We start from the raw sequence: 20829 nt of genomic DNA, 5'->3' as shown, positions 1-20829 counted from the left end.
ATGTCAGGGTCTCAGCATCTCTCCAGACTGAGATTTAGCAGAGAGATTGGTGTAATATTTAGATATATTACACCTTCACTTCTGCATGGTTTGCACCACTAAGGAGGACAAGGTGGTATCCTGGTGACTACAGCCAGAGGTGGTTATTAAGCTGTGGGAAGGTTGAAGATGGGTGATGGAGCCTGTGAAGAACTTGAGCTTAGAAGGATCCCACCAGGCCTGAGTAGTACGATGAGCTGGTTGTACAGAGGAAGATGATGGTACCCCATGCTGCTTTCCACCAAATCCCAGTCACACTCTTCTGCTTTGGATTACCTCAGTGCCACCTTGGATAGGTTCCTCCTGACTTCAGTGGGACCTTTCATTTGCTCCAAGTTAAACACACATTTATGCAATTTGCTCACTTAAGACTGGGGAAGGCAATTTACAGATTTCCAGACTGGAAGTACTCCAAAAGTGCCTTTTTCCAAGTGGGTTACCAAAACCTAAATATCCCAGGGCATGTCCCTCTCTCCACAGAAAATGCTAAGTTTCCCAGCTACCATCCTAAGACAGAAGACAGCATACACTTAAGCTCTTGTGGAGCTTATTCCCTGCAAAGCTATTAATATTTAAGTTATCCCATTTAATACAGTATCTGCCAGAAGCTATAGCAGATGCATGGCTCCATTCTTTCTGTAGTTTCATGCACAAGAGAGTATGGCATTCTTAAATACAAAAAGGGAATATAATGTTATTAAATGCAAGATTAAACATTATCATTTATTTATACCATGCAAGGCTGATCATGGTAGTACCCAGCCACCTGTCTGTGTCTAAGGTCACCAGTTGTTTATATTTGTAAACAACATATAAATTATCTTAATGCTCAGTTGATCAATTTTGATCAGAAAATTTCTTCCAGCTATTAAATCAAATTCCTCAAGTTCAGACCTTGTCCTTGAACATGCATGCCATTGTCTGACATGCATCTCAATGCCACAAAGGACTTTTTGACAGTCAAGGGATACAGAATTATGTTCTACATACATGCACAGGCTTGCATGTTGGGTGAGCTATAAATAAAAATTATTCAATCAAGTGATATTTGAAGATATAAAAAAAAAAAAAAAAAGTGCTGGCTGAATGGATTCTGAGGTGACCTTTGGGAGAAGTAGGAATGGCTGGGGCACCTTCATGTTCACCTGCACACAAAAACACGCAGTGATATATGACTGGCATTATATGTATGTATTTTTTTAATCCAGCTGTTAAGACACATAGTCTTTAGTTACTATTTATTTCCATTAAATTTGTTTTGAGTGCTCCTACATTTTACAGCAAAATGAGCAAAACAAGCATAGAAAGCCTCTCCCTGCTCATTTTTGCACCATTTCCCTAATCTCTCTTTCAGATTAAAAGAAGACATAAAGCTCAGGTGTCCTCTGCACCCAGCAGCTGTCCCAGAAGTGCACAGACCTTACGGTGCCCTACCACGACCATGGTTTGCAGCAAGGAACAGACAGAGGCATGTGAAGAGGCTGGGATGGCTTTTATGAACAGTGATACCTCTGACCAGAGCCCAGGTTGGAGATACTGAGATAAGTCCAGTCCTGGGCTTTCCCACTGACAGTGACTTCAGAGCTGCTGGGGTGGCACAGAGACGCTGCTGCTCCTCACACCAAGTGTCTCAAAAGAGAAGAAAAATGTGATTTGCTGGCTGCTGCAGAAGTTTGCTATATCACTGCTTATCAAACTGATTAAATCTGGGATTGTTCAGTTTTACAGACCTAACACCAGGGACTATGACTTCTATTTGAGGGGCTATTCCTCAGTTGGGCTGGCAGCATTGAAAGACCCACTGCTGAGTGTTTGCTGGCACTGGCAGAGCTGCTTCCCCCCAGCATGCTGGGCACCATGGATTCCATTGCCCATCCAGATGAGGCTGGTTTGAGCTGGGGAGTGAACTTGCAGCAGGGTGCTCAGGGACCTGCAGGGGCCTGGGGGACACTGAGGCACGCCCTGTGCACCATGCAGCCCTGTGCCTGCAGCTCCCACGAGCCATGGCAGCACAGAAACTTGGCAAGTGGCAGCGCAGTCATGGCAACATCGAATACAGGGCAAACCAATCCAGCCTGGGGGTACCCACTGTGGAGTGGGTCTTGCTCTGAGCACTGATACCCAAGCACAAAGATTTGAGGCTGAAGGTGAACACTTATTCCCACCAAAGGGCCTAGTCCATAATTTCAAAGGAAGTTTGGGTGCTTAAACAAGAATTGGGCACCTGTGAGCTGCTGAAGGGACTCCAGAGCTGCAGCTGTGGATCACCAGCCACTCATTATCCAGGTGGTGGCTTCCCCTGGCTGTGCTACCCCTTGTCATTCCCCCCAGCAAATCCCAGCTTTCTTCTGTCTTGCCAGCTGATGCCAGCAGCTGAGCTACAGTCGCATCCCCCCCAGGCCACACACAGTCCCAGGGCAGCTCCACGCGCCTCGGTGGAGCTGCAAGAGCAGAGGTGTGTGGTGAGGTCTCCAATGACTAAGACTTCATTAGTTTTTACAAAGCATACTGCAGAATATTTATCCATGCATTAAGATGAATTAGCATAAATAATTAAAGCAGAGCTCATATTGGCACGCACATAAGCAAAGGGCACTCGCTAATGGACCAGGCTGGCTCTGCTGCTCTAGGGACTCACTTAGATACAAGTCCATGCCAAAAAAGTCAAGAAAGGATTCATAGTTGTCTCTCTTTTTACCCCAAACCTTCTCCCATCTGCCTCCAGATGGCTCACAGAGTCTGGAGGGTGAGCACATCCTATGGAGCATCTCCCGAAGGGTGAAGAGGAAAATAATGGAAAGCCTCCAGACCTTCAACCTGTTCCCCAGCTCCCATGACACTCTCTCCTGCAAACAACCCACCTACAAGCAGTCATGCAAGAGGTGCTTGCCGGTGCTTCCCAGAAATGCTGCTGATTTGATAGAGCACATGACTCTGCCTCCTCTTTTTATTCCAGGTATTAAGCAGTACTGAAAGAAGATTGCATGGCAAACAGAGAAGGTTCTCTAATGTTCCCCATGGCTTCTCCCTGGCATCAGCAGGTACATTGTGGTGATCTACACCAGCAGAGTGCAGGTGATATTGCACACTTCCCCAAAAAGAAAAATCTAATCCCAAACCTTTACCTAGTCTTTTTTTTCATCAAAGTAAAGGCTGTAGTTGTCTCAGATGATGATATGAAAATGAGAATATCTCCTAGTTACCTCTCCTTCATCTTCTCTTTAAGTCAGGTTAAAAATTTTCCACAAATTGCAATTCCAAACAATCTGTATTATGTTACCTTTCTGTACTCTGTCCTTTACCCACCAAATATTATGTGCTTACAACTAAAACAACACTGGAAAAATAAAAAATCTTACTTGTTTCATTTTTTCATTCTACTCATTAATGCTTCTGTGCATAAATAAAGCATTTGGATGGTTTGTGGAGGCGGACAGGTCTTGAGTCTGTCTCCTTGGCCACATCTCACATCCCACGAGGCACAACTGCAGGGGCTTCCTACAATACTGCCTAACACAAAGGGAAATACAGAACATCATGGGAACATCAGCTGTACCTACAGTGACATGAGCTCAGAAAACAACAGGGATAGGCTGTAGCCCGACCTGCAGACCCCAAGAGACATTTCCAAATTAAATATCTCAAAAATATCTCAAAATCTCAGGTTATTTTATTTTATTTTATTTTATTTTATTCTGAAAATGTTCAGCTAGAGTTTAGCTTTACAGACATGAAATTTTTCATGGGGAAAAATATTTTTTTCTTACCAAGTAGGACAACTAAGACATTGCCATATTGCCAAGAATACCATGAACCCTGGTGACCCAGCAAAGGGGAACATCATGAGTGACAGCGAAATCTTTTGTCTAATACAGCTACTAGAGCACAAATGTTTTCAGATGGTGAAAGAAACAGAGCTGGCTTCTTTAGGGACCAAATCCCCAAGGATAAGCTTGGATAAATTCACTTGTGTAGAAGAAAGAAGGAAGAATCACAAGGAAAGTATCTCACAACACTTTCTCTTAATTACTGCCAGTGCAAGCTGAATGCTAAAATTGCCATCAGGAATTACTCCCTTTCTCAACTGCACCTCTGTCCCTAGGGCTTGGCAGGGCCTGATCCCATTTATGAGCTCTCCTTGAATTACTTCCTTAGACTGAATCATTTCAGAGCACCCAATGCCAACTAAAGCCAGCATTTATGAGGGGCAGTGCTGGGCCTCATTTATGTGCACATTACAGCAGTGAGATCCACACAGGATCCTGACCCCTTTGCAGCCATTTGTGCATCTCTGCATGATTTAATGAGATCCCATTTGTACCACTCTTTCAAAAGTTGTGGCATCCAAAGCTTTCACAAAGACCTTGTCAAAGCCCCCTCCTGCCCCTCCCACAACACCCTCAGCATGTATTGAAAAGTTGCAACCCTCTTGCATCAGCAGCTACCTGCCTCCCAAGCCCTGGGATATACACAATACTGGAGTGCTTTGCATCATCTCTTTGTTAAACACCTCTCAGTGCTTGGATCTACAAGGAATTCATCACATCCAGCCATCCTGAAATCCCTTTTGGCCCTCAGCTGTTTATTCTCTAGTTATTTGTATTTGACAGCAACAATCTTACTGGTCATTTTTGGGTGCATGGCACTTACTGCAAAGATACTCAGAAGATGAGACAAATTGTAATATGCCATTAAGATAACATAAATGAAACTTTCCTTGAAAATTAAAACAGGATCAAATTTGTAGATTTTATGGGAAGACTGGCAATCTCTCACCTTCCCAAGGAAAAGTGCAAACTGTTCTAGTGTGAAAAGAAGTGCTGGGAGACTGCTGGGATGGAACTACACCATGTCACAGCAGCGCCTCCAAATGAGAGAGACCCCTTTAAAAAAGGAAAAAAGGTTAAAAGACAATTAATTTGAAGGCAATAAAGACTTTGGGTATCTACTTAGATGCTTCTTCCCCTCAGCTCCTGCTCTCAAGCAGGTCTTCCTTCTCCAGTGGCAGGAACAAGCTCTGAAGCCTGTCAGCCAGATCTCAGCACACTCTTCCATCACTCTCAGAAGATTCCTTTTGTAGGGTTGGATCCTACAGTGAGGCAAGACCCCACAGCTTCAACTGAGTTCAGAGGGAGCTGAGACCGAACAGAAACTCAGTGGGGCCAGCTTGGACAGCAAGATCCTCTGGATGTCCTGGGGAGGGATGGAGTGTCTATGCTGGGCTGACAGACTTGTGTATTTTACTTCCTTTAAGGATAAGGACTTCTAGAAGTGTTCTGTTTTGTTTCATTTTCATTAATATTGAATTTGGCACTGATGGTTTTCACAAGACTGTTACTGACTTTTGTGAGTCAGACTGACATTTCAGTTTTGCAGGACTGAGTAGCGATCAAAGAGAAGCTGACCACACAGTGACAGGTCCACTCCTAAGAAGGATCAAACCTTACAAACATCATGTTTTTTTTTCCCATTCTGTGATCCATATTGCATAAGTATCTTAAGGTGAACCACACATCTAGAGAGTTATCTAAAATGAATGCTGTAATTTGGAAATTCTTGTACTACTGCAAATACTCGTCAATTATTTTATTCAATTAAATTAATTCAATATTCAATTATATTATTGTCAATTGTCTGAATCTCACAGCTCACCTGAGCCTCTCCAGACACATCCACTGTCCTATTCCTTATATCCAGACATGAGCCTGCACACAAATTTGACCCAGCTGCCACAGAGGGGTGCAAACTGCTTGGAATGCTCTGCTGTGTGCTAAAGTCTCACTGATGTGTGTGGGCTGGCCAAGGCAGGATGAAAGGGGTGTCCCTCTGTCCAGTTGTCACTCTCCTCAGGACATTATGCAATACTGAACACAACTTAACAGCAAGCTGCAGACCAAAGAGCCTTCCCAGCAAAACACACTTCAAGTGCTGTCCCTCCCTGCTTGCTAGCACGAGTTTTCCTATGGCAAAAAGAGGTGAAAGAACCAAAAAAGTGTCACAGCATCCAGTTTCCACAGTTTCAGATTTTAAGCTGGAAAATGGGACCAGAGTCCCAAGATGTACTTGATGAATAAACAACATCAACTGAAAAGAGGGGAGCAGCAGTGAATGAGTGGTACACAAGCAGCACTCTAGTAGTTGCCTTTTAATTCTTGCTCAGGGCTAAAACACTGTGAACATCAATAAAAATGTGCCTGAAGGTAAAATCACAGCCCTACATTCAAGTGGTTTATTTGCAGGTGTGAGGACTATGCCAGTGATCAGTACTTCCTGAGATCCAGGCTCACAACCCATGCAGCCTAGAGAGCTTTGTTTGTCTTTGGCAAATAAACCAATTTCAAAAATCACTGCTTAAATCCTCTGTCACATACAGCTCTGCACACCTTACAGTGCCAAAGAAAAACAGTACCACCTTGATCACTGATAAACCCCTGGGTTTTCAAACACATTCACAACATTAAAACACACATTTAGTTTAATAAGACTCTGCCAACTCCATTCTGTGATGTTCCCGGAATGATCTTTTTGATATTCTTTATGACAGCTTAAGTCAACAGAATTTTTAGGAATGCAAACCAGTTGTCATTCTCTTGACTTGTCACCTATGGGCCATAAAACGAGTTTATTTCCTCTTGGTTCACTTGTGGTCAGTGTAACTTTCTGGTTGACAGCGCTGCAGTGCTCGGGTTTCATGCACTGCGGGGTGATGCCTATCGGACCGAAACCCGATGGTTTTCATTTGATGCTTTTAGCTACGGAAGGAATCGGTTCACTCGCTGTCTGCAGCAGCGAGTTGAACCTCACGCTCCAGGTTGAGCTGAACTGGCCGCGTTCCCCTGAAGCACTTCGAGCCTTAAAACCGCTCAGAGCTTGGTTTTTCTGGCATCCCTCCTCCAGTGCCTCAGACACACAGACTCGGGAATGCCACTCCAAGGCAACGTGGAGGTACGGGCAAGACAGAAACACAGAGTTAAAAAGCGGCTGTTCCTTTTGGAAAACCCGACGACATAAGGGAAATAAAGCCGCTCAGCAGCACACCCCGTATCAGACCCCTGCTCCACACACAGCCGGCGCCCGAGCGAGCCCCCGGAGCGCCTTACACCGAGAATGATAAAGCAAAACGGTGGCCCCGGGCGCAGCCCCCCGGGGCAGCCCCGGACGCGCCCCCGGGAGCCCCGCTCCGCGCTCCGCGTACTCACACGAAGGCGTGATAGAGCAGCGCCCAGCCGCGGGGTCGTTCCAGGGCGTCGTAGATCAAAGTTTGGATGCGGCGGTACCTGGCGTGGTTCCGCTTCACCGGGCGGCTCAGGGGGGTCTTCGCCAGCAGCCCCAGTCCCGGCGGGCTCCGCTTGCCGCCCTCCTCTTTCCCGCCGCCCTCCAGCAGCAGCGTCCCGTCGCGGTCGCCGCCGGTGCCCAGGGCCAGCGAGCCCTGCTCGGGGTCGCCGCCGGCCGCCGCTCGCCGCCCCGCCGCCGCCGCCGCCCCGCCGGCCGCGCTACCGCCCGCCGCGCCGCGCCGCGCCTTCAGCCCCATGGTCGCCGGCGGGCCCCGGAGGCGAGCTGCAGATCGGCGGCGACAGCCCCGGGAGCCCCAGGGCCATGATCCGAGCTCCCCGTCCCTCCCCCCAAAATGACTTCTCTATATATTTATATATATATATTCATCTGTGAATGTATGTGTGTGTATATATATATATATACATATATATATATATATATCTGGAGGGAGGGGGTAAGAAGCGGTGGGCAGGGGGAGGCGGTCACATCCCCGTCAGGTCACCCCCGCCGGCGGGCAGCGGGCGGGCAGGAGAGCGGCGCGCACCTGGGCCGGCGCGAGGGAGGGGAATCATCGCGGAGTTTATTTACCAGCCCGATGCCCGAGCCCCTTCTTCCCCCCCCCCCCACCCCGCCTCCTCTTCCTCCTCCTCCTCCCAGCTCCTGCCTCCCCCCAGCCCTCACGTTAGGGAGTGGCCCATTGTATGCAGCCAGCAAATAGCCGGGCGCCCGCCCCCCGCTCCCCCAGCCCCGGCTGTCGAGTCATCCACGGTGTGGGGGACACCGGCACCGGCCCCCCGCCACGGCACTGCCCCCCCCTTGTCCCCCCACCCCCCGGTGCCACCCCCCAGCAGCCGCCGCTGGGGCCGCCGGCGCCGAGCGGGGAGATCCCGGCAGCCGGCGGAAGGGGAGACCCCGCTCGGCTCCCGGGGATCCCCCTGCAGCATCACAGCCCCCCTCCCCCGCTGCGGCTGGAGGGAGGGAGAGGAGGGGAGGGCATTCCCGGCCCCCGGCGGGGGGCTGCTTCCACCGCCGAAGCAGGAAGGAGCGGAGGATGGGGATGAAGGATGCCGGGAGAGGCGGCGAGTGGGCGGCTGGAGGCGCTGGCTGCCGCTGCGGATCGCTCCGAGCCGAGCCGGAGCCTCCGCCCGCGGACCGGGGCTGGGGGCAGCACGGCCGGGCAGCCCCAGCCCCGCCGGGCAGCGCCTCTGTGCGCGGGTCTCCCGCGGGAGATGCCGCTCCTGTGCCCTCCCGGGCGGCTCCTGCAGGGAGCGGCGCCGGTCCGAGCCCAGCTGCAGAGCCGGGGGTCGCCCCGACCCGTGCGACACAAGGACTCCCCTCTCTCCGCTTTGCCGTGTGAGCCGCACCCTGGTCCGGTCTTCGGACCTAAAACCTGACGGGATGTGATCAACAGCCGCGGGCCCTTTTCCTTTCCGTTTCTTGGCTGTAAGGAAGAAGGGAAGAGACAAGCTTTTGTGTGCCTTACACCTTTGGTGCCCCCGGATTTCTTCCACAACGCGCTAGAAACATCCCCTCTGAGCGCTGCTGTCGTGTAAAAACCTGCCTTCAGGGCTGGGCGTTCGCATAGCTACACCTTGGGACGATAGAAGGGGTCTAAAAATAAAATAAAATGCCAGAAAATTAAATAAATTATAAAATGGACTAGAAAAGTATATATAAAATGGAAAATAAAATAAAATTTTAAAATAAAATAATAATAAATAAAATAAAATAAATAAAATAAAATAAAATAAAATAAAATAAAATAAAATAAAATAAATGCAAAGCCTTACAGGTTGGTGGTGGTTTTCACGGGAGGTTCTCCTCCTCCAGATGGGGGAATTTTCCTGGTATCTCCTGAAGAGATGCCAAAACACCCAAGAGCCCTTCCAGACTCAGAAGCATATTTGCCACCTACTCTATCTGCTTCTGTTCCGTTCCTGAGGGATTTAAGATCTGAGCAGTCCTTCCCCTCTTTCACAGACCAGGAAGGACAGCAGATGCAAAGGGAGCTGCTGGAGGTGGTTTCTGGACCCAGCACAGGCCATACTACTTTGGACCAGACAACCCCAGGTCACTCAAAAACCACACTTCTGTCATTGCAGAGCTGGCTGGAAGAAAGGCTGTTTTCCCTCCCATATTTCACCCTCTGAGGGTCTAAATTGAGCAAATTCTGTGCCAAAGAAGAAAAAAAACACTTCTTCCTTCAGCTCTGCAAGCTCCAGCATTAATGTGTCTCAGTCACCGTCTGATTTTGAACCTTTGCCGTCCCCAGGGATTTGCCTGGAAGGTGATGAGAGTGGACAGGGTGGTAGCTCCTGCAATGCCTCCAGTGTCAGCAGCCAGTGCTGGCTGCTGAGGTCTCCTGGCATTACCAGCGAGGAGGAGCTGGCCTGGGTGCAGCCCCAGCAGCACACACATTCTGCTGCCTGCTCAGCTAACATCTATCAGCATCATTTGAATGTCATTTATAGCTGTATTCCCAAGGAGGGCTGTGGGAGGCTAGGAAGTTTTGATAACTAGGCCATTTATCTCTCTCCAGCTCTGTTCTACCTCAGTACAATAGCGATTACACTTCCCAATGCCACAGGGGAGCTATAAGCATTAGCGAGGATGTATGGGGCACTGAGAATGAGCACTTGCTTCAGATAACACCCTATGCTTTAACCTTCATCCCAGTGTAACATTAGGAAGAGGTGGGAGGAGAAGGGGAGAGGAAAGACAATTTATAACTAAGCAATTCATCACAGCTTTGAACCACAATAGCAATGTTCAAACCGAAATGGGGATGGTAAATAATTTTCATGGGGGGAGGCAGTAAATTATTTTCACTTGCAAAGGGTTGCAGCAATGCCAGATAGCAATAGGTGATTGATAGGAAGGCACACCAGCTTGTTTGGATTTTAAAACACTTACACCAGAGACACAACACTTTTCAATATCAATTACATGTAGGGGTTTTTTCAGTTGCAGGCATATGGGACATTTTCAAGCCTCAGATCACGCCCATACAAACCACCACTTGAGACCCAACAGGAAAGAGTTTCCATCGCCTCTCTAAAATTAAAATCCCACAGCTCAGTGTCAGGAATTCTCCTCCTCCATATTCCATCTGGGATAACTTCTGCGCAGATGTAGCCGTACTGGCTGAGCAGTGTAAAGCAAGGGAGGTTGGCTAAAGTCTTCTAAATCAATCCAAAGACACACAACAGTTTCAAGGGGATCTGACTCAGTCCCCAGTAGTGGTTCTACAGTACCCCATTGGTGGTGCCAGTGCTTGGGACCACAGTCCTATTGCACACCTGCTGGCAAAGCTCCCGCTGATGTTGGAGGGAGTTTGGCCACATGGAGGGCTCAGGGCTATGATTTGGCTTAATGAGCAATTACACTCCATTACTATTATTTATGAAGTGTTGCTGGCGGCACCCAACATGCTCAGGTTTGATATCCACCTCCTTGGCTGACACTGGAGATCTCTGTTATCAAAAGCAAGTGCTTCTGCCAAGCTGGAGCTGGCAGCCAGGAGGCTGTAACAGGCTCTGACCGGAACCTGTGGAGGGACCGCTGATAAGCATCTCCCAGTAGGTTATGCTGGCCCTCATGAAACAGAAAACTGGTTCAGTCAAAGAGGTTATAGCCTAAAATCAGAGGAAAACAGGCTTGTATCTGTTGATCAAGATAATATGCCTTTATCTTGGCTTTTTCATAGGTCATCTGGATTCTTGTGAAACACAGGAGTGCTTGGTAAACATCACATTAACACACAGAGTGTATTCTGGTAGAGCCACATAAACATTCAGCTGGACCATCTAGAAGGAAAGTGCACGTGGAAAATCAGTTACTGCACAAAAGACTTCAGGAGAAAAATGGACAAACACCTGCTTATGAGCTCCAGTGACAGAGGAACAGAGATTTCTTACTTGAAAAAATGGTCAGGCTATCTAGGAAATAAAGAAACACTGTCTGTGTTGTGAGTGAAACTGTCATTAAAATGTCATGTCCTGCTCTAGTAGGCCATGCTTTGAGAAAGGTGAAGAGCAGAACCACAGGGATAATTTCCTGGGATGAGAGATTTGACGCTTGAGGACCTCTTGACTCAGGAGTCTTGTATATGGAACAAAACCCAGTGCATGGAGGGTGAAGCTGTATAACCATAGAAGTAAGTGGGATGTGGGATCTCAGTTTCAGTGTAAGCACTGATGTTGAATTTTATTGCCCTTTTCTATCCTTCTTCTGGCTCCTCTATCTTATCAAGCAAAATTTTTGCAGTGCTTCAAGGCCTCCAGTTTCTCATTTAGGGTGACAAGACCTAGTTTCTCATTTAGGGTGACTAATCCCATTTTTAGCTGTCTCTAACACCAGCTTCCACTCAACCTTTGGTGTAAGCTCCATCAAGCATCCTCATGCTCTTTCCTTGGAAGCTCCAAAAGCTTTAAGAAGGACTCAATTCACACAGGAAACTACCTTGCTTTTAATAATTTTGTTAAAACTCACTATTTGGATGCCCACAAAATCTACCAGTGTGACTGAGCATGGTCTGGAAGGCCCTACTGAAGAATGCCAAATGAGCCACTGCAAGTACAGCACTGACAGCCCAGATGATTCAGGCAGCAGGAGCAGCCTGGCTTTAAAAGAGACCTTAAGCCCCATGGGGGCTGATTTAGGGGATTGCTAGCCCAGACACAAACTGTGCTCTCTCAGCTGCATCGTTCAAACACCCAGCCTGAATCTTGTCCTGTGACTTCTGTGTTCAGAAACATTTCCTCTCCTTTCTTTGTGCATCCATGTCCTCCTTCTTCCTTACAGCTACATGTCAAACTTTTTTTAAGGGTTTGTTTCTTAAGGATTAGCATTGAAGGAATCTAAGATGTGTCTTAAACCAACACAAAGTGTAGCCCAAGAAGAACAACTGGTTGGAACAAGACAGAATAAACTAGCCAAGCATGAAGCACTCTTGGACTTGGTTTTAAGTCAGAGTTTCAGGTTTCATCTTTATTTTTAAAACCTATAGCTTAGTTTAACTTGAAGCTATGTTCTGTGATCAGCAGGTGGTCAAACTGATAAAAATGTCACACTGGCATCCACATCATTGAATGAGCATCATTAAACCAGGTCAGGAACACAACAGTCATGTTGGGGAGACTGAGATCAGTGTCTGATCCTAAATCTGGTGGTGGAAGAGTGGTTGAGATGTCCATGAAATCTCAAAGCTGTGCAGAAAAATAAAATATAGTTATGACAGGCAGCTCTTCTTTCCCCAGACTGCAGATGAACCTAATGAAAAGTAGCTGCTGCTCCAAGCTGTTTTCTGTGCAGTGGAAGCCAGAGCCTATATTAGCTGTATGTTCAGAATCAAAATATCTGTAGGGCTGGTGCTGCTGATCCCAAAGTGGATAAAATTCATTAAAAGAAAAAAGAACAACCAACAAAATAAAACAGCAACTGTAAAATACCTCCACAGTGCTCACTTGAGTGAAAGACTTGCCAGAACAGGTCCCCTGGTCCAAGACCTAGCATGGAAAGTGTTCTCTGGTTTGCAGCTGCAGCAGCTTTGGCCTAGCAGAAAACATCCCTGTATGCCAGTGTGGAAATGAGGCCACAGAAACCCCCCATGCCAACTTTGCTCTCCCTAAGCATCGTGTTCCCTGGCTCTCACATCCTCAGAGCACGAGAGCATCCATAGGAATGGGACACCAGCTGCCAGCTGCCATTGGCCTTGCTGCCTGCCAGCTTCATGGAAAACATAAAGTGGAAAATAAATCTCCACCACTGCAAATTACTGCATGGGCAAAAGAAAATCAATACATTGTAACTTCACACTGTCTTAATGCCATTAAAAGATCATTGAAAACCAATCAAAAGAGCATCCATAATTCACTCATACTCCCCTTACTGAATCCCTGTCACAGTCTCAATGTATGTCTGCATACAGAATCTTGTCCCATCATTTTGCACAGGCCTTGTTTTTGACACAGAAAGAGGGATTTCAGCCAGCAAGGTTCTTACATTGCATCAGTACCTTCAAACCTTGGGTTTCCATTTGTGCTGAGCTCTGACCATCCCAATCCTTGACTTTCTTGAAAAAACTACTCATCCAAAACTTTTTCATTTCTCAACCCAGTGAGCTTAACCCTTTCACATGGCTGAATCTACCTTATCATGATTCATTTTCAGGCATGGCCCTTTAGCACACAAGGCAGGGCAGCACTAAATCATTAAAAGTCAAAGGTATCTGAAAAAATTATTCAGGGAAGGAAAGCAAGCAGATAAAGATGGATCCTCATGAGTCTTTCACTTTCTCTCACTCAGTTTCATGCTTTATGACTTTTTCTGAGCCTCTTGGAATTTCTCACTTCCCCTCCTGACTATGAGTGAATGAAAATAAGGTGAGAGTCTCCCTTCCAGGTGTTGGGACATCACATAACCAACCCCAAATCTAGACATTTGAGCTCCTATCGTTACAGATGGCAACTCTGAGGAATATGTATTGAAATCATTACTGACTCCAATGATTTCACCATTTCATTACAGATAATTTTTAAGGTTCCATATTTTGCTTAAGATAGTATTGTATCTCCCTGTCAAAGTGGGTCTCTCAGTTGGATATTTTCCTTTAGCATCAAAATAATTAATTGGAATGTCATTAGTGGAAATCTGATCGTGCTATGGATTCAGCATCAGTCACTATAGAGTTACTAGGAGGTGTAGCCTGTGACTGCTGTTACAGAGGGCTCTTATCAAATTCCTTCTCTGCCTTCAGACCTGCAGAAGTCGTGCTTGCAAAAATGTCTTGCAAGAAATTTGCCCACTGGTTTCCTTTATGCTGCTTGTTTTCATAGGAAGAAGCAGCCAGGCTCAGCAAACCAGTACCTCTTAGGTGTTTACTAGAAATATTTATCCAATGCTTCCAATTTTCTGCAGAATAGGAATGGCCATGTAGCACAATTTGAAGTAGAAAAGAGGAAAGACTGATGGCTACATATAGCAGAAACCTCTGAATATCAGTTTTAAATTGCTATAAAGGTATCCACTGCAAATTCCTCATTCAAGGCCCTTTTAGTAGAGCAAGACAGAAAAGGCCTTTGCTTTGAGTGTCTTGTGTGCCAGAATTGTGTTTCTCCATGACTTGGGCTCCATCACTGATGGTAAAATATGAGGATTATTGAATAACTGGTACAACTTCACCACCAGCTGTGGATGGGGCTGTAAGTGGTTGTGTAAAGCATCACACAAACACTGAAATAGTGATGTTGTCTGGCAAAGCCTCATGGTACAATCTGCTTTACAACACTCAACAGTCCTATTCCAGGAGAATCCCAATAACCTCAGTGCAAGAAGTCTTCAGATATTCATGAAATCACAGAATCAAAGACTGAGGTTGGAAAGGACACTGGAGGTCACCCAGTCCACCCCTCCTCCTCCTGCAAGGCCACCAAAACCTTAGGATCTTGTCCAGATGGCTTTTGAGTATCTCCAAGGCTGGAGACTCCTCAGTTAAATATTACCTCGTTTCTTGCTTCTGAACACCCAGTTTCACAAAAGATCGATTGAAGTACCTGGCACATATTTTAATATCAAGGAATTTAGCCCAGAACTACACTATGATTTACAGTTGTCAGTCCTCCACATGTGGAACCCAGCTCTGGTTTGTACACGTATCCCATCCCCATTTCAAATTCAGCCCCTGGGAAAACATCCCATGGGCTGGCAATGTTCCTATGGGCAACTTCCTTTACACTGCCTTTGGTGATTGCAAGATTTCACTCCAGTCATTCCAAGGATGCCACTTACCACTTCCCCAAACAGAGGAAGAAATTGCCCTGTCTTAGGACAACTTCTGTCTTCAAAAGTATAAAACTGAAAATCTATTTCCAGCCTCCTTTCCTTGCCCACTCATTTCCAAGATGACACTTCCCTCTCCCATGGGAAACAGTCTCTGACAAGCAGCTCCTCCAGGGCCTTCTGAACACTGCAGCTCTGAAGGAGCAGCAAATCCCCAAGTCCACACCACACATATCCTAATTTTTCGGTGGCTTGTCTCAAGATGGACATTCTCCTTCACAGGCAGGCACAGCTCTCCAGCCCATGCAGTCTCTCCATGCTGAAAGCAACAGTGAGCTGCACAGTACCAGGAGCTCACAACACTTTTTCCTCTTGGTTTGCAGCTGAACAGGCCCACCCTAATGCACAGGTTCCGTTTGAATGATGCTGTCAAATCTACAGCTTCTATAGAACCAGCACATTCTCAAATGCTCTCTCTCTGTTTCATAATTTGCACTTCCTGTGCACTAATGTTCAGAAGGAGAAGGGTTCATAATTGATTGTATTTTATTGCACAAAGATGGATGTTGATCAGCCTGCACAACACCAAAGTTGACTTCAGGCAAAAAAATATGGTGTGACTGTAACCTTGTTGCAGCTCCCACATAATTCCTGCAGCTCTGTGAACAAGGGATGCACTGTGAATCTGCCAAATTAAATATTTTTTCCACTTTTCTGCAGAACAAATGTCCACATCTCCCACCTTGGATGATGTTGGACCCTGCACTATCAGAGCAGCATTTTTCTACTACCATTATCTTTCCTGTTGCTCCAAAGGTCTGATTAGGAATTAGCCATGAGAACACAGTCACAAGGCTATGCTTTGGAATAACCCTCTGCCTGCCTATCAAGTCAGCCTTGCTGGACCATTGCAAATGTGGGACTGGGTGAGTCCAGGGTACCTGAGCACTGACAACATGGACGTGCTCCTTAAATCTTATCATTGCTTATCTTGATTTCATAATGAAAAACCCAAAGAAACTGTGAACAGAGACTGTGTGTCTAGAAGACAGAGTGGGAAGGATTAGGATTTGCTCTCATCTGTTCAGGAGGAGACCTGAACTGGAAATTAATATGTAGGTGTAGCACTTAAAAGATCTTGCTTTCTTCTCCTGCTATTGCCTCTTCCCTGTGTGGCTGTGATCAGTATTACTCCATGTACCATTCAGGGAGCAGTTGTTTGTCTCAGTTCCTGAAGATTTGGTCCTGTGCTTCATTTTCTTCCAAGGCCAGTACACACAGCTCACTGGAGCATTAGGGCTTTCCTGCTTTGGGACTACAACTTCTGGTACTGTGCAGGGCCTGGCATGATGAATGGGATCCCTCAGCACTTCAGGAGCAGGCATGCTACATTATTAATGAGCAGGTGAGCAAGGAGGTGTATGGCAGTGCAGTTCTGAAGTGTGTGGACTGAGGCACCAACAGTGAAAGCATATCTGTTAGTCCCATCTCCACCAGATGGTTCCTTTCTGTGCCCAAAGTTGCTGTCATTTATTTCATCAGTAATTTAGTTCAGGGCTAACTGAGGAACGGACACATCCCAGGTAAGGGAATAGTGGTCTGACACCTGAAGACTTTGACAGGAACATAAATCCGTGGAAATTCTTCAGCAATAAGTTAAAGACAGTCAGAGTTTTCTTTTGAATGGATGACCTGATTGAAAAAAAAAGAGAAAACATTTTTTAAATTAGTATGTGCTAAGCTAAGCTTTTTCTTTTTATCATTATTCTTTCTTGGAAACAAATTTTTAGAGAAGTTTTTTGCTTGGGAAACAAGTTTTTTGCTCACTAAAAACAGTTTGAAATCTTATTCTATTTGAATTTAACAAAATAAAAACAACAAAATGGAAAAGTTTGGCAAGAAGTTGTTAAAAGGCTGAGCAAACAATTATTTTAGATTTCAGCATTGAGCAGTTCCTCATGCTCAGAGCTTCGGGAAGGTTTAAATCAGGGCAGTACTTTCTCCTTGGGGTGGACAGTGAGAACATGTGTGGGCAGCCAGGGCAGCAGCAGGGAGTGGTTGGGACTGAACAGGCTGTTTCCAGTCAGTCAACATCAGTTTGCTGATCTGTAACCCTGTAAACTGGGAGGATTTGGTGCATTTTTCACTGAAGCTTTGCAACAAGACCACATATTTATCTGAATATTCAGGCAGCCTGAACTCACACTCAGTGTTGCAAAGTTTCACCTTTTTAAAGAGGGCATCATAACGTCCTGGGCTCCCAAGATAAACATCATTTTTATTCTATCACTTTTTGATGAAAAGACAAAATATTTCTTCCATGCATGGCTGAATGTTCATCTTGCTGTCCCATCCCATTTTCACAGCAGCAAATATTGGGCTGTGACCATGGCTGGAGGTTGGATGGGGCTCTGAGCAGCCTGGGCTAGTGGAAAGTGTCCCTGCCTATGGCAGCAGGTTGGAAGTGGATGATTTTAAGGTCCTTTCCAGCACAAACCATTCTATAATTCTGTGATTCTGTGATTGTTTTCTTGGACACTGAAATCAAACTGAGATGCACTTAATCTTAATTACAGCTTGATCTTCTTTGTTGGGCAGAAGATAATTTCTGATAGCCAGGTACACTAGGATCTTGAAGTCTTTGGTGGATGTTTCTAGCAAGCTATGGGAACAAAAGCATTGTGAGATGAATTATTTCAAACTCTTGAATTCAAGATGGGATTTTAAGCTGAGCTGAGGGGAATTTCTCTTTTGTCAAACTCAAAACATATTAATAGGAAAATGATGACAAAAAAAATTGAGTGAAGGGTTTTTACCTATTTTGCAGAAGTTTAGACAGAGTCAAAATCTTTCATTTGAAGATTAGTTTGAGGTGTGTGTTTTACCAGTTCAAAGCTCTCTTTTAGCGGTTCAAACCAGTAGTAATAAAATTAGAAATGTGGCCAAAACCAAAATGCAGCATTTTGAACAGTGGAAACAGATTGCTCCCGTGGTCCTTTCTGTGCCTTGAGGTTGCTTGCAGTACTGCTGAAGTTGCATGAGGTCCTTTAATGCAACTGAATTTGCAATGACTGTTTTTATGGCATTTCTTTGAATTCAGCAATCTGACAGCAACCAGAACCCAATTTTTATTCCTTCCCAGTGTGACATCTCTTTTTCTCCATATGTTTGTGTGTAGTGTGTGTAGTTGTAGCATTAACAACCTCAGACACCCCAAACTCCACCCAGCAAACACTGATGCTGGCTGAGGGGTATTGCTCAAGCAGAGAAGTTCAGGGTGCTGTTCCTTCCTCCCTAGGACACAAGCAATTTAGATTGGCTGCAGAGAAATCCCATTTAACTCTGCTGCAGCCATAGATTTTGGATAGCTAAGCTGGCTGTTGCTCTACTAAGGTAAAAAGACATAATTGTTCTGTTTGCAGAACATATAAGACAAGTTCAGATCCTGGAGTTTATGATGGTCACTCTTTTCTGCCATGAGGACCTACCATTCCTGATGTTTGATCCTAGTGGGGACTGTCCTGGAGCAGTGTTCAGGCACCTTTCTGTAGTTTCAGAAGAATACTGCAAAGCCACTTTTGCAATTTCATGGGGGAAAAAAAGCAGTTTCAAACAAAATGCTTTAACTTTCTCTTAATGCCACAATGTGAGGTCTTAGAAATTATTTTCCTTGCATGGCAGAGGTTTTGGGCAGTGCAAGGCCCAGAGCTCATCCCAAGACTTTGCTATTACTTGCAGAAGCTTCCAGTTCAGCAGCTTATTGAAGTTTGAATCCCACCAAGTCAAGTGATTTAAATGTATTTAAATGTCTTCCTGGGTACTTTCTTGTTCATTTGAGTCCTGGCGGCCCTTGTGGATTTCTCAGAATTCAACACAGAAGCCAGCAAATGAAGAAAAAGAAGGGCTCAGAGGAAGAGATGCAGATGAGGATCCATTTTGCCAGATCACTATCAACTTCCAGGCTGAATTACAACTGAGCTGCTCCTATCTTGGCTCAATCAGTCTGCCCTTAGAAGAATGATCTATCAAAGATAGTCTAAATATATCCAGGCTTGGAGAAAGGGTTCCCAGCAATTCATCATGGAGGCCAGAGACAGAGCAGTTTAAAGGTATTCTCAGCACAGCTCCTTCACCTGTGGCTGACCTTTCTGCTCAAAAAGAGAATTAATACTTTCAGACTGTCAAGAACTTGTTCTTTGGAGGCATCACTAAAAGGGAAAGTGCCTGTACCACAAGATATTTTTGTCCTCACCAGGAAGCTACAAGAGCATTAATTTAAATGCATTAACACAATGTTGCAATTTGTGGATGTTGGAGGGAAGCCCATGTTCCTCCCCGCCCCCTCAGCTGCCCTTCAGCGTTTCTGTCTGTGATGGGGCTGTGCTGGACCAGAAGTGGGACTTGTTGCTAGTGGACACTGAAAGATGTCCCACTGGGAAGGGTAGGAAGTGTGGGAAGATGAACTGGGTGTTTCCAGGTCTCACTACAGCAGCTCACGCCACAACAGGGAGCAAGTCTTTTGGCCCCCAGTTTCTAAAACTTGCCCTTAGATCACCCAGGCACAAGCTGTATTAATCAGCAGAAGCTCTGCACTAACAGAACTGATGGAAAGCTGAAGGCAAGGATGACTTGGTCAGACCAAAAGGCCTCATTCAGTTCTTCTGAATACCTCTGTATTTCCCCAACAGATTTCCAGCAAGCTTTGAAAGAAGAAAACTTTGCAATTAGTTGGAAAGTTTCAGTGAGGATTTCAGTGCCTAGACTGGGATTGTGGTGTTTGAAAGTCCCAGTGCTCACTGTTTCATGCCTTAATTTCCCTACCTGCAAATGGAGATGATGTGGCAATAATTAGTATCTGGAAAGCACTTCAGATGTTTATACAGTGCATTCCCCAGAGCCAGTTGCCTACAATCAATGGGATATAATGGCCTCATATTATCACAATAATTAAATACTTCCAGCTCTTCATTAACTAATGTTTACAGTGCACCAGTGAGATAGAGGAAATCTTAAGGTTACCTGGTTGACAGAGAACATTTAAAGGAAAAAAACCTACAATATTCAAGACCTTGTATATAAAAAAACCTCATGTGTTTCTAAGCAATTAAATCCCAAGAACTGTTAGGCAGCTTGGATCACTTAGTTTTTGGACTGCAGGAGTCCACCCTGAAGCTCAAAGAACTGCAACCATGCACAGCAGGTCTTATCCTTAGATCCCGGTAATAAAAATTATACAGACTGTGATTGGAGCAGCTGTACTTCTGCAGCCCTCTCCCAGACATTTACTATCTATGGTTCTAAATACAGATCTTCAATAAATTATTGCTGGGGCAGAAGGAGTCATACTTGTTCTCTGAAGCATCTGTTTCTATGGTCAAAGCAAATTATTGGTATTACACTTGTGCTAACCAGCTTGTCTTTAACCCACACATAGTTTTGGAGAACATTTTTACCTTTATCACACTTACATGGTATTCAAATGTAAAAGACTATTTGGAGCGAGAATAGGTGATAGAGGCATTTTTTACATAAAGGTATCTAGGATTTCATGAAAAAGACCAAACAAAATCTTCTAGGATTTTATGTCTGAAGGCTGGGTTCTGTTCTGTTTCACCTTTTCTTCCTCCAACCTGGAAAAGAAGGGATAAATCTGGTGCAGTCAGGTCTATGGTCTAGTTATATACACATATATTCCTTTTACAATGGGCAAACACATAGGCCAGAACCATAATCACA

General features: G+C 45.5%; 1 protein-coding gene across 2 annotated transcripts in view; it reads right to left on the bottom strand.

The window, feature by feature from the left end:
* Positions 1–7904, bottom strand: part of KCNQ3 (potassium voltage-gated channel subfamily Q member 3) — a 195729-nt gene extending 187825 nt beyond the window's left edge. For both annotated transcript variants that reach the window (XM_068180860.1, XM_068180869.1), the window contains exon 1: positions 7239–7904. In XM_068180860.1, the coding sequence (XP_068036961.1) occupies positions 7239–7570 (332 nt within the window). In that variant the 5' untranslated portion in view covers positions 7571–7904. The remainder of the gene's footprint in view (positions 1–7238) is intronic.
* Between the last annotated feature and the right edge of the window lie 12925 nt (positions 7905–20829).

This window comes from Anomalospiza imberbis, chromosome 1, assembly GCF_031753505.1.
Source record: "Anomalospiza imberbis isolate Cuckoo-Finch-1a 21T00152 chromosome 1, ASM3175350v1, whole genome shotgun sequence".
Classification (NCBI taxonomy): Eukaryota; Metazoa; Chordata; class Aves; order Passeriformes; family Viduidae; genus Anomalospiza; species Anomalospiza imberbis.
This window is presented reverse-complemented; position numbering and strand designations above follow the sequence as displayed.